Source organism: Eleginops maclovinus, chromosome 21, assembly GCF_036324505.1.
Source record: "Eleginops maclovinus isolate JMC-PN-2008 ecotype Puerto Natales chromosome 21, JC_Emac_rtc_rv5, whole genome shotgun sequence".
Taxonomy (NCBI): Eukaryota; Metazoa; Chordata; class Actinopteri; order Perciformes; family Eleginopidae; genus Eleginops; species Eleginops maclovinus.
The window spans coordinates 9,571,493-9,585,860 of NC_086369.1; the positions used below are offsets into that span (position 1 = coordinate 9,571,493).

Below are 14,368 nucleotides of genomic sequence, written 5' to 3' on the forward strand. Positions count from 1 at the left end.
TGGACAAACAGACAGCTTTTTTTATATTACCCCCTTCGATTTTTACATTTCTATCTGTGTGTGTTTTCAGGTGCGGTAAACAGTAAGGCGAACATTTTGAACTCCACGTCGGACTCGGACCTCATGCGTTACCGCGCCATATCCAAAATCCCGCATATCACCCTCAACTTTGTGGATTTCAAAGCTGACCCACTCATCGCCCTGCCCTCCGGGGAGATGGACATCATAGCTCCCTGCAAACTCATCGACCGGACGCACCACGTCACAGAGAAAGTCACACAGGTAGGACACTGTTGGTGTGGTGTAAAACGCAGGGTGAAGGTTGTGATGGTGTTATTTGTGACGATCGGCCTGAACTGATCTGGTCCGCTGATTTTTGCCTCTGACTTCCTTTTTTTCCCGCTGCAGTTTACCTCATATCTAACTGTAAGCTCAGTGGAAACGTACTGTTTAGCCTTCAACCTGTGTTTAGGTGCACTTGGTTGTTATATTAGCATAATGCACTTAGCGACTGCCAGCCACTTCCACTCGGTTTAAGCTGACACATCCTCCTGAGGAGATAAGGCTTTGTAGCCCCAGCTCAAGCAAATGAGATTGATTGAGCTCTGATGAGATGATGATGCGTAGAGTTGTGGCGGTATTCTATTTACTTGTAACTGAGAAATGACTTATGGGACAGGTGAAGCAGCACTTCAATTGCCTTAGTCTTTCTTTTCCAATTCCAGTTTGTATTTTTCTCTCATGGCTGTAAACCCCGAGTGCTCTCTGTAGATGTTCAGTGCATACTAAAAAAAAAACTACATGGAACACCGCATTACCCCAAATGATCGTTTTTTAAAATTATGTGATTTGACCAAGATTTCTATTTGTGTCTGAGTTTGCCTCAGATGTTTTTTTCCTTTGAAATTATGTACATGTACACATATATAATGTATATGAGGCCAGAGAAGTCCTTCAACTATATCATGTCGGCCTGGTTCCTTGGTTTTTTCTCTCCTATGTTGAGAGTTGGATGGACAAAGAGCAGAAGATAACGTCAATGCTCTCAGAGCACTGTAGTCTATATAGGGTTACTAAAGAGAATATGAACCATATGATCTTTCATAATCTGGGAGACATTATGCTCTCTTTTATCTCCGGATGGGAACTTAGGGGGAATAACCTAAAGTTCATGATGTAACACAATATAAACCTAGCTCAACCGTATGTTGGGTGCAGCTGGCAGGGTCAAAACTTAACCCTCAGTGTATGTTAGTGTGTATGTGTGTGTGTGTGTGTGTGTGTGCGCGTGCGTGCATGTGCATTAGACCATAATGCATACTGTTGTTACATTGTAGTGCAGATGGAGGAAACGGCACCAGCTGTGTCTCCAAATGCTTTGGTCTGCTATTTATAGAAAAACAACGGAAGAAAACACAAATCAAGCTGCATATACTTGAGAGACATTTAACATAAAAAACCCTCTCTTTTGCAATGCTATACTAGGGATTTGTTTTCAAGTTTCTCGTAGAAAGCTCAGATCAGATATTCTGCAAAGAAAATGGGAATGTCATGAACATCTCTGCAGCAAGGTGTTTTGATATTATACCCCTATGTCCCTTAAAATGGTGCTTCCATCTGCCTTTTCAACTTCCTGTCAAGGTAAAGAGTCTGCTGGTTTCAGTGTTCACTTTGTTTTCAACTTAAAAGAAAAATAATCTTCGGACTTAATCTTCGACTGAGCTGCGTAGCTCAACTAAAACCCTTCTTACACTGTGATCCGCATGATGAGTACTGAGAACAACTAATGGAGATGATGCTATTGTAAGAGCACCTGCATTACCAGCCCAGGCATGTAGATGGCAGCACTACAACATGTAGTGTGGTGACAAGGCCTCCGCAATCCCAGCGGAGCAGAGAAGAAGATGCTGAAAGGCAAACAAAGCTGAATAATTGAAGTGCTCCATAAAACATCTGACACCCTGTACCAGAACACACTTTCTCTCTCATTTGGGATGATAGATGGATTGATGGGGAGGAGTTGATGAGAGGAAGGCAAGAAAGAGGAAGGGCTTCTTCAGTGTTTGGAGAGCATGAAGTGTAGAGGAAAAACCGACATCATGCCTCATTGCACACTTGGATGCACACATACACACCTTAATGACACTTAGATTCTACGACAATGTCCTATAGAGGACTAAAGAATACACTCCACACACTCGCCCCCTCACAGCTCTCATCCAATATTCCTGACACAAACCCAACCCTGTATGGCATTCCCACACACATGTAAACATGGACTATAGGCACCCACACATACACACTTAGTAGGGTAAACCTCGTCTCACGCTCTCTTACACTCATACACTGCCTCTCCACTCAAGCAGCATGTCTCATCAAACCCCACAGTCGGGTCCAATGGAGGAATGGATGGCACACTCCGCGCCCAACAGCAACGTGGTAGGAACCGTCTCCATCTCCTTAATAATCTAACAAAAAAACAATACAGCATGTGCAGGAAGTTTGGGTTTTGGTGCACGTGTTGCTAAATAATTAAGGCAGGTGTATTGAGTATGTTGCTGGTGTTGATTTTAGTGTTTATTGTAGAAGAAACTTATGCTCTTTGATTAAGCATAGCATTAAGACCATGTCTTCTCCTCACATACAGCCACGGAAAAAATGAAGAGACCACCTCACCATTATCATTTTCTCTCGTTTTATTATTTGTAGACATGGCTTTGAATTAAATGATTGTATTCTATAAACTGCTGATCATTTTTCTCTGTGTTGGAATTCGACAGACACTGGAATGGCTGCCATACATGTAGAGATAAAGATTGTATGCTATGGCAGATATTCATGCTTTATTTTTACTTTAGTGCTCTTTAAATGATAAAAGTAGGAAGTCACACTGCCAGGACTTGTTGTTGCTTTTTGGAACTGTACTGGCCCAATTTGTCTTTGAGTGCTGTGTGACGACACCGAGGTTCACTTCCAAATTAGAAGGAGAATATCAGTTCTAGTGAACTTTGTGTCTAGTCCTAATTAGGCAACATATAAAAGGTAGAAATGTTGCATAATAATCTTCCAAGTGCTTGACTAATAAAAAAAAAAGTTGGGTCCAAAAATGAGATGACAGTCTCAGGAGTTCAATGTTGGGCACCCTGGTGGAAATATTGTGAATGGAGGAGGCAAAAAGTAGACTTAATTAAAATGATTTATTTGGGTATTCTTTCTGTGCCAGTTCATTCATTTTCTGCCCCTGCTGAGTCATAACTTTTCCCCTAACAAAATAAAAATAAGTTTGAATGTCAGATATATTTTATTGTAATTAGAAACTGTATCACCATGTGGAACCGCATCTACTCTGAGCTTTATGCATATAGGGTATGGGGTACTGTAATGAGCCACTTGTCAAAAAGCACTTGCCATTACAGTCTTACATTACATTAAATAGAATGTAGGTTGTGTATATTTCTTTAATGAGCTGGCTTTACCCGAATGAGAGTAGGAGGTCTCTGGAGAAGGCAGGAGGGTGGTGTCACATTGTCACTGTGCTGTGTGTGTGTGTGAGAATATACATCAGTGATGGGAGGGAGCGGTGTATCAGAGGTCGACCAATATGTGTTTTCTATGGCAGATGATGCTAATATATTGATGCTGCTGTTTTTTAGTTTTTTTTATATGATGCAACAATATGACAAAAACAAATTAACAAAAATACATGGCTTTACTTACTTTATCTAACTATGTTATTCTCTCTGTTTCCTTAAGTAGATCTGCACTCTGTCTTCAGTGCCTCATTGTTATAAATAAAATGTCCACAGCTCATCTGAAAGAAAAAAATCAAACCGTTTTGGTACAGTGAGCAGTGCATTTCGAAGCAGATGGCAGCGTTCTTTTTTTCTGCGACAACAAAAAACTTGAATTCATTAGAAATAAATAAATCATTATCAGTTTGATTGCCTTCCCTGGTGTTGGCACAGTGAAGCACTATTATTAAGAAATATTCAGACTCTTGAGCGCAGGCGATATACAATTGGCAGGATTCAGACTGAATTTAATTTTTCTATATCTTCAGTATACGTTTATATGTATGTTTTGCATGAGTACACCAGAACACTGCACGACTTTTGGGGTAGTTGTTTGTCTTTAAAACTCTCTATAGTACAAGAGCATGGACTGACACAACTGAGTCAACCACTCTGTTGATTATTTTTGACGTGCAGAGACATGCCATTTTTATCCAGTTTATTTTTGTTGTTTTATATCATCAATGGGCTTTCTTTTGGTACCACTATAAGCTTGATTGTTCTCTTTAGAGGGGTGTGACACACTTTTTTCTAACTTAACAATTAGACATATATATATATATATATATATATATATGTGAATGGACAATTCCTAATAGTTAGTGATCTTATAAAGCTGACACTGCAAAACATTTACTGCACATGGTTATGGAAGTACCCGTCCCTTATGTCCCAATGTTGTCCATGTGCCAATTCAGAGCCAATTCTGGACATTTGTGTAAGTGTGTACACACGTATTGCTGTGAATGGGATCAACTATTTCAGTAAAGTGTTGACCACTTAAAACTTTGTGGCGGCCCCTTCCGTTGAGTTCAGATCCATCAATGAGTGGAAGGTAAGTGCTGTGAAAACTAGAGCAAATCTTTAATTATTCATCTGGGGAAACAGCCGTAAACCTAAAACCATGTTTTGTTAGAAGATTAAAGGTATAAAGAGACTTTGATTAAAGGTAATTTCCCCTGCACACCACTGCTTTATTCTTGTTTGTTGATTCACAATGCAACAAAGCTGCTCAGGATGCAGAATTGTTATTCCATTCATTGAATTCCCTACGAGTCAAACTCTGATGATACATATTTGCATAGGGTCATGAGTATGTATGAGCTCTCTAAATAGTGTATGCCGTGAATGATTCAAAAGCAAGTATTTTTAGCAGTGCCACATGTTTTTAGCTGAGAAAGCCTCAAAGGGGATGAGCTCTAATGTGCAACTGTGGTTGTTTTTGTAATGGATGCACCTCTGGCTAAGTCCCACTAGGCTGTGTCTGTAAATACGACGCTAATGAGTGGAGAAGAGGGGTTTTATGATCTCCAAAAAGAAAGGCACGTTTCAGTCAACCTGGAGGACAGCATTAACCAGCTCTGTCTGTTGCTGCCTTGAGGATGGTGTTATACACATCTCTTACTCCCAAACACATCTACATTTGATACGTGTAGACAACCGTTAAAAGAGCAGAAGACTTTTGAAAAACATCTTACAGGCACGAGTACAAGGTGCCGCAGTACATCGCACCAACAAAGAGTATACAATAATGGATACTAAAACTTCTAAGCCTGTTCTTGTCCACACTTATTATGCACTTGATCCATCTTAGAGGAATTACTTATGTGGCAAGAAGGCAAAGCAAATTTGATTTGGTTTGGCTGTTTGCAGTTAAAGCCTGCAGCCACACTCCATAGATCAGGTAGCCAATTTCCTGTTCCAGGCGTATCTTTTCACAAGCGGATTTTTGCATTATAATTGCCATATTCGCTCTTAATTTAGGGGATTTTTGACAATACAGTAGTGCTGCAGTGATGCTGCTTGGCTCTGTCAGTTAAATGGTCTGGAATAAAGTACAGTCTGGGAGCATGTGACGCACTCAACCTGCAGGGCTGTAATTTAGCCGCCCGCTCAGTCGCTCTGCCTCAATACCTCAAGTTGATGGAGTGCTCCCTCCATTTGAGTGCAATGAACCAAAAAGAAGGGAAGCATGTTGTCAGTGTCTCCAAGCACCATGTTTTGTCTAAATTTTCTTCTTTAGCCCTATTCAAATGAATCAACATGTCTGTTATGTAATTATATAGATAAGTAATAGGGATAATCACCCTACCTAGATCAGCCTTGTTTTGTGTATTTTTCCTCTGTGAAAGAAAGTACTTATTTCACCATTTTATAACCCATGGGATGCAGTCAGCCTTATTGTTGCTTTGCTTGCTCTAAGAGTGTTACCATGCTTTCACATCGAGTGCCCATACTTCGCATAATGTATAACATAGGATGAGGTGTATTCCATTACTCATCCTTTGGAGCAGCCTGACTATTACGGAATATAAACAATTTCATATATATATTTCCTAACCTGGCCTTTCTGTATTCTCTGCATGCTTTGAATTTTAAATCCAGTCCCAGAAAGATAGAAGAGAATGGGGTACAAGGTGCCAGAAATTCAGAAACTCTCTCTAAATCATCTGTAATCTGAAACAGTATACTATATGAATTCCACAATTTATTTTATCCAGTATCTCTGACCTCTACTGAAATATTAACACTGATTCCAATTCCATCCATATATGAACAGTTCCAAGAGTCAAATTTCATTTTTTTATTTGATCAGCTATAGAAAAATAAGCATTGTGATTCATTCTTGAATATTCATGCTTATACAGAAGTCTCAAACGTGACTTTTAAAAACTCCTTGTTTCAAAAATGTGCTCATTCCCAGGCAGCTAATCTATACCCCAAATCGATTTTGCCATTTGTTCATGACATGATGAAGCTGTTGTTGTTGGGAAATAAAGACAATCTCAGTTGATTTTAGATGAGATGGAAAATAATAAAAGATTAACAACAGATGCAACATTTTAGTTTTCATTAAGTTTGGATGGATTAGGATCTGCTGCTTTAGTTCAAAGTGTGATACATTTAATCTATCTTGAGGTACTGGTCTATTTCTAAGTGATAGATGGAGGAGGCTGTGGCGTAATGGGATAGTGCGCCGGTTTTCGGATCAGGGGACAGACAGGTTCCAGTCCCACTGCAGTTAGCATGTTGAAGTGTCCCCGGGCAATACACTTCACCTCAAATTACTCCTGTGGGAATTATCCACCGTACTGAGTATGTAAGTCGCTTTGGATAAAGGCGTCTAACAAGTAACATGTAATGTAAAGAAAGGCCTTTACCTGCTGTTAATACATAGCGTACAAAGTAGGGCTGCCCCTAATAAGTCATAAAAAGTCTAAGTCGACTCATTTGTCTTTAGTCTATTAGTCGAAGATAACAAATTTGAGGGGAAAAACCTCCATCTGTGCACTGCGTGTGCTATGAACCGTCAGCTGGAAACCCCTTAAACTTCATTCAGAGCTGTGCCTGGTCATTAAGTTAAAATTGTCTGGCAGGAAATGCAAAGCGTGGGATCTTTTCTGAACGTGTAAACAGTGAGCCCTGAGAGGTGAAATGCAAACACAACAGGTAAAAAGTACACACGCCATCGGAGCTGGCTTCATCGCAAAACACGGAGCTTAGTTATCCACAACAACGTGTGTTCCGCTCTCATAATCAGAGGAAAATAGCAGCAGTGAGTCAGCCATGTTTCAACATATATATAGACCTATAATATATAATCATTCTGGGTGTCCTCGCTGCTTGTTCCGACACACATTAAGAATCCCTACCGTAGATTCATAGGTTCATTATTACAGTTTTATTTTATATTTTATGTGAAGCGTACGTACCATGCTGTGAGAGAAATCATCATAATATATCATATATACGTGTAAAAAAAACACTACAATACAATAAATTCAATATTTCTTTGTTTCAAACAACCATCTATCATTCTCTGCCTGCTTATTATCAATGTGTGTGTGTGTTTGTGTGTGTTTACTTGATCAGCATGGACTTGGCTAACTGAACCTGTTGGACTATAATTCACACCCTGAGAGAAAGGCTTCTCCATCTTCAAGTCTGATTGAAAGCCTTTTACCACTGCTGGCAGGCTACCCGTCTGTCTTCATAGTACGCACACACACACACACACACACACACACACACACACACACACACACACACACACACACACACACACACACACACACACACACACACACACACACACACACACACTAACACACCATTTGCACTCTCTAGAAGGTGTGGAATGAGCGTTGAATTGTGAAAGATTTTTTAAGGACAATATATAGAGGGAGTAGGGATGAATCCTAAAAAGAGAAGAATAATAGAGAAGATAGGGACAAAAATGAAAGAAAAAGGCCAGAGAGAAAGAGAAGACGAGAAAATAAAACTAAGCGCGGGGGGTGATCACAAAGAATGGAAGACAGGGAGGAAAAGAAAGAGAGAACAGACAGTGGGCAGGAAGAGGAGGAGAGAGGACTACTTAAAAGTAAAAGTTCAAAGAGCAACAGATGAAGGATGAAAGGGGGGTTCAAGGCCAAGCCGTCTACTGCCACACCTTAACCCACTGAGTCTTTTCCTCCCTTCTCTCTTTGTATCGCCACACATCTTCTTATCTGTCACATCTATCATCCCTATCTTCTTCCCTCTGTCATTTCCTTTCCTCCTCTATTCTATCTTCTCTGTTTTCCTTTCTTTTCTTCTGTCCTCTTTTACTCTCTGTCTATATGACCCATTTCCTTGGCCCCGTCCTCATTAATCACAGTGTTGTGGGCTCGGCCCGCCTCTCTGCCTGGCTGCTCTTCTTCATCATAGCAGGTAATTGAATCAGAGAGGGCTCAAGGTCCCAAGAATGAGCAACCATTGATTGGGCTGTCATTTACCCTGCCTGCGTATGACCCGGTTGCTTTTGAGACTTGGCCGCCATCATTGGTTATGGAGTGGAGGGAGGAAAGCTGTCTTTATTTACCAGAGCAGACATCTGTCTGACATGGAAGAATGCTTTACGATTGAGTTAGACAATACATGTTAGGGTGCATTTTGAAACGGCTGAGCATGTGTACATTATTTGCATCTGTAAATGAAGTGAACGAAACGTACCTTTTCTCCAATCAGTTTGCTATTTGAACTTTTATAGGGTTAAGGTTTATGTACAGGGACACGAGCAATATCTCCAGTCCAAACTCTTTTTGACAATGTCAGCATAATGTCAGCAACATATTTAAAATGTAAATGTAATAGCATACGAGATGCTTTTCAAAGCCTATTGAAGCCTGTTGATCTTGTAAATTACTGCCATGGTTTAAGTTATGTGAAACACACGACAATGCTGGTGAAAAATAGTTGCAGACCGTATGTTTCATACGTTTTTATTGTCCCCATATCAGAGCTGTGCTTTCTGTGAATGTGTTTTTTTTTAAATGTCACCACAAGGAGTCACCACAGTTATAAAACTCCTAGTCCTACACATTGCAGCTTGAAGTAAACTTTAGCTTTGAGACTAATGCATGTTGAACCGTAAAAACATGTTAGACATCTTGAGACAATGATATGTCTGGAAATGTACTTAGTAAAAAAGTTCTACTGCCTCTAAATGTGTAAATTCAGAAAAGTCATATCTTGGGATGACATTAGGCTGCTTCAGATGTACCCAATTTTATGTCTTACACAATCGTTTTTGCTCGTTGCCCACATGGGAGACGGCCACATCCAGATTGGGTTAGTGAGGCAGTCAGGGACCCAACTCTGACCGATCCATCACAGGGCATGCAGGGGTTGGGGCGGGGCGAGGGATCGGGCTCATCTCAGGAGGCAGTGGAGTGAACCAGGGAAGGTGCTTTGTCAGTGACAGAGATGCAGCCGGAAGCTGTTTTCCAGTATTTTGTACGATGTATTGTCACTGAGCTTCTACTGTAGAAGCACTTATACTATATTGAAGCAGTTTAGGTGTTTGAACCAGCTGTTGGCTTGGACGTAACTAGCTTGTTGTCACAGATGCAAGACAAATGATAATCAATCTAATAATGAATCTACAAGTTATGACTTAATGCTATTACCTGAAATGATTTACCAACCAATGCTTGTATTTTAAGACATTCACAAGCACAAATACAAACACATCCTTTACATGCACACTAGCCCCGTTGGTATGAATTTGTAGTCTAATATAATTAAAAGGGGCCCTATTCTGCTCATTTTCATGATAGTATATGTATTTCGTGCCTCTGCTGTGACATGTTTCACGCTTTAATGTTCTAAAAGGTATCTATTTTTTTTCATACTTCTACTACCTCTTTTCACCCTCTGCTCTGATCGGTTAGTAGACCAGCTCTGTTGTGAGTGGTCAATCGCTGAGAGATGTCCTGCCTCTGAGACTATCACGTACATTGTTTTGGAGCACTAGCCAATAAAAGCGCAAGTGTTATCTGTGATGTCACTATGTTACAGGCCCCTTTAAATGCTTTTGTCTAGCTGATGAACAAAAAAGTCTCCTGAATTCTAATTTGGCTATCAGACACCTTGCCGAGTTGTTATTTTTTTGCCTTAAAGTAATTACCACACACACACACACCCACACACACACACACACCAATGTGATTACCTGCAGGAGTATCAGTACAGAAGGTCCTTTTTAGCAACAGAGCCTCTCCAGATATTAGCTCTAGGTCTGCTCATTGGCAACCACCCCAGGGAATGGAAACAGAGGTCATTATCCAGAGCTGGAGCCCTGCAGAGATATCATGATGAATACCACCAGAGCAGGGTGGAAACAAAACACTGCTTGAACACAGCTTTCTTAATACACTCATTAGGCATGGTGATATTATTCTGAAGACTAAAATTTAAGTTGCTTTATTGCTTTACGTGGAGGAAATAAATCATTCTAAACAGTATTAATTGCTTGACACAATGGATCCTATTGGTGTGTGTGTGTGTGTGTGTGTGTGTGTGTGTGTGTGTGTGTGTGTGTGTGTGTGTGTGTGTGTGTGTGTGTGTGTGTGTGTGTGTGTGTGTGGCTTGTTAGTTGACCATCTGCATGTGCAGCTGGTACTGTATGAAGGTGCTCATGTTATTGAGGTTTCTGGTTCATTTGTGTCTTAACAAATGACTCAAGTGCACACACAAGCACACTCGCCTACACCCAGACACACACCCTCAAGTGGACACGTCCATACACTTCTTGTTCTATAGACATACAGTACACATGCATACATAAAGCGTGCTCGGTATGACATGCCACACACACCACTCTGACGAATGACTTCCTGTTGTATTATTCAGGTTAACTAATGCACAGACAGCACACAGCTCAGCACACACATTCACTTACTGGGAAATCCATGCATGGAAAGTGGTGGTGGTGAGGGGTTGTCATCTCATCTAGTGTGTATCTGGTGTGTAAATGTGTGTGAGATAGTAACACCAGCTGGCCACTTCAGTCAGAGCAGATCTGTGTGTGCTACTGAAGCTGGAGGTTGTTCAACACCTTCATGCGACGTGTCAGCATCGTAGCAGCGTGGCGTGTCTTCTCCGTTCCGTCATGAGCTGCTGCAGAGCATCATGGGAGCTGGGAATCTGTCCAGCGATTCTCGTCAGCCCACCTGCTGAGACTGACTCATTTTCCAAAAGTAAAACTCCACAGGAGTCTCTCCTCTGTTCTCGCACTTTTGTCTAATCTCTTTTCCCTGCCATTCTCTCACTAGATCTGTCCCCCCTGCTTTCTCTCGCACAGCGTCTCTTTTTCCTTCTTATTATTGTAATTATTGTCATATCTCCTGCTCTCAGCACCAGTCCCTTTCTCTATACATTTCTATGCTGTTGACCTCCACAGGCCAGGGTTGAGGTTAGGGTAAAAGAAAACTTTTTTTTCAAAGGATTCAAGAAGAAGAAGTCATGGAAAGGAAATACAGTCTTTGAAATTGACCGAGGCCAGTAGACGAGAAGGCAGGGCTGAGTTTTGGAATGGAACAAAGCATGCAGGCCCGAAGGCTACAGTTTGAGGACATGTGTCAATATCAGGACACTGAGATTGTTGCTCAATGCTGCCCGCTGTTTAAATTATTGTGTGATTACTAGGTTGGTTAGATCAAGCCTGCTTCTAAAAGTACTATCTGAGGTCAAAATCGCAAATTGTGTCACCTACCTATGACTCATGGGCACATCCTTTGTGTCACATAGAAGTTACACCACATTAGTTCTATTAAACGTCTTTACGTTCAATATATAAGTGATGGAGAACGAATGGGGCTAGCAGTGCCAACAGAAGTTTCATCTTGGAGGGACTGCATTTGATTTGGGTTTTGCTGAATGACAAATTAAGTCACAGGAACGCATGTTACATGTAATAGCAACAGCAAAGAAAACCGACCCACTAAGCCAGTAAGTAAGTGTTGTTTTGGTGTGTGGCGCATAATGTTTCCTTTGTAGCAGAGGGTGATAAATAATGGTGAATTCTGGGATTTTTGCCTGCGTGTTTTCACATTCACATAGCGTATACATGTGCTATATCCTATGAGTTAACAGAGGTAGGAATAACAAGTCACAGTGACAGACAGTTTAGGGCCAAAAGTTGAGAAAGAGAGACATTACGACAAGTATATTTTTTGTACACTTGTGTGTATGCATGCAGAAAGTGGAAAATAGACTTTTATGGGATGTGTGTTGTAAGGTTGTTTTACAATGTGTATGCGTGGGTGTGTAAACCACTGGGAGCCCAGGCTTATTGAAGCTGTCAGCCACTTCCTGGTTTATTTGCCTACCTCTTTCCAATACCCCATGTCTTTTGGGAATAAGACAGCTAATGTGTATTGTTATAAATGTCAGGTACAGATCATTTCTTTATGTTCCTACAGTTAAGTGTGCTAAATATTTACTTTGTCGCTCACATGTTCATCTTACAGCTTACTCACTTGGAAAGCTTTCCAAAACACTGGAGAGATACAGGGGAGAGTACCCTTGCTTTCAAGTTGACATTCTGCTTGACTTCACACTCAAATTCATTTCATAATAACAGCATAAGCCAGAGCAGAGAAATTGCTGAGCAAATACTTACAGAGCTCAGTGTAATTTTCCACAGTTTTGCTGTGTTGTCTTCTAGCTTCCACACTATTAATGAAAAACAGGGACGGTTTAAAGAAGATTTGGCATGTTTAATCCTCAGTAGTTTTAGCTTTGAGATCACACAAATGTGCAGTGGCTGTCAGGTCAAAAGGTGAAATGTGACATCGCTACAGAAAAAACAGTTTGCGTGCTATTATAATTACGTTTTAGCTTTCTAATAATGGCATCTACATCTTTTATTTGTTTGTGTATTTGCTAAAGTATCGATCAACTTGTTTCTCGTCAGTACTTGGCGACATACGTTCCAAAATAAAAGCAATTTATATGTGTAGGCTTGACTGTACACTCTGCAAAAGATATACTGTATGTAAGATAATGAACAATCAAAATTAAATATGTAATTAGCTCATCACATCGTGTCATCATTAATAGTTGATCTCCACATTTACAAATCAACATTTTTGTCTCTCAACACCAGGATTCTTCTCATGCATTTGGCTCTTGTTTTGTAAACTCTATTATTATGCACTAAAGCAGAGAGTAAAAGCTCAGAGCTGTGCATCGTGCAGACAATTCCCCAGGAAGAGTTATAGTATTACTGAATCTCTGTGCTACATCTCCATCACGACACTGCTTAGCATGCATAGCCTGGGCTCTGTGTCCCAACTTTATCAGCTCAGTCAGCCGGGACACCCTGATTCATTTGGCTATCCCCACTATAACCCTCTACGTACAGTGGGGCAAAAAAGTATTTAGTCAGCCACCAATTGTGCAAGTTCTCCCATTTAAAAAGATGAGAGATGCCTGTAATTTTCATCATAGGTACACTTCAACTATGAGAGACAGAATGGGGGAAACAATCCAGGAAATCACATTGTAGGATTTTTAATGAATTAATTGGTAAATTCCTCGGTAAAATAAGTATTTGGTCACCTACAAACAAGCAACATTTCTGGCTCTCACAGACCTGTAACTTCTTCTTTAAGAGGCTCCTCTGTCCTCCACTCGTTACCTGTATTAATGGCACCTTTTTGAACTCGTTATCAGTATAAAAGACACCTGTCCACAACCTCAAACAGTCATACTCCAAACTCCACTATGGCCAAGACCAAAGAGCTGTCAAAGGAGACCAGAGACAAAATTGAAGACCTGCACCAGGCTGGGAAAACTGAATCTGCTATAGGTAAGCAGCTTGGTGTGAAGAAATCAACTGTGGGAGCAATTATTAGAAAATGGAAGACATACAAGACCACTGCTTATCTCCCTCGATCTGGGGCTCCACGCAAGATCTCACCCCGTGGGGTCAAAATGATCACAAGAACGGTGAGCAAAAATCCCAGAACCACACGGGGGGACCTAGTGAATGACCTGCAGAGAGCTGGGACCAAAGTAACAGAGGCTACCATCAGTAACTCACTACGCCGCCAGGGACTTAAATCCTGCAGTTCCAGACGTGTCCCCCTGCTTAAGCCAGTACATGTCCAGGCCCGTCTGAAGTTTGCTAGAGGGCATTTGGATGATCCAGAAGAGGATTGGGAGAATGTCATATGGTCAGATGAAACCAAAATAGAACTTTTTGGTAAAAACTCAACTCGTCGTGTTTGGAGGAGAAAGAATGCAGAGTT

At 40.8% G+C, this 14,368-nt stretch overlaps 1 protein-coding gene across 1 annotated transcript in view; it reads left to right on the top strand.

The window, feature by feature from the left end:
• kcnh2b (potassium voltage-gated channel, subfamily H (eag-related), member 2b) overlaps positions 1-14,368 on the top strand; it is a 206,982-nt gene that overhangs the window by 119,453 nt on the left and 73,161 nt on the right. The window contains exon 6 of the mRNA XM_063912531.1: positions 71-282. Within this exon, the coding sequence (XP_063768601.1) occupies positions 71-282 (212 nt within the window). The remainder of the gene's footprint in view (positions 1-70; positions 283-14,368) is intronic.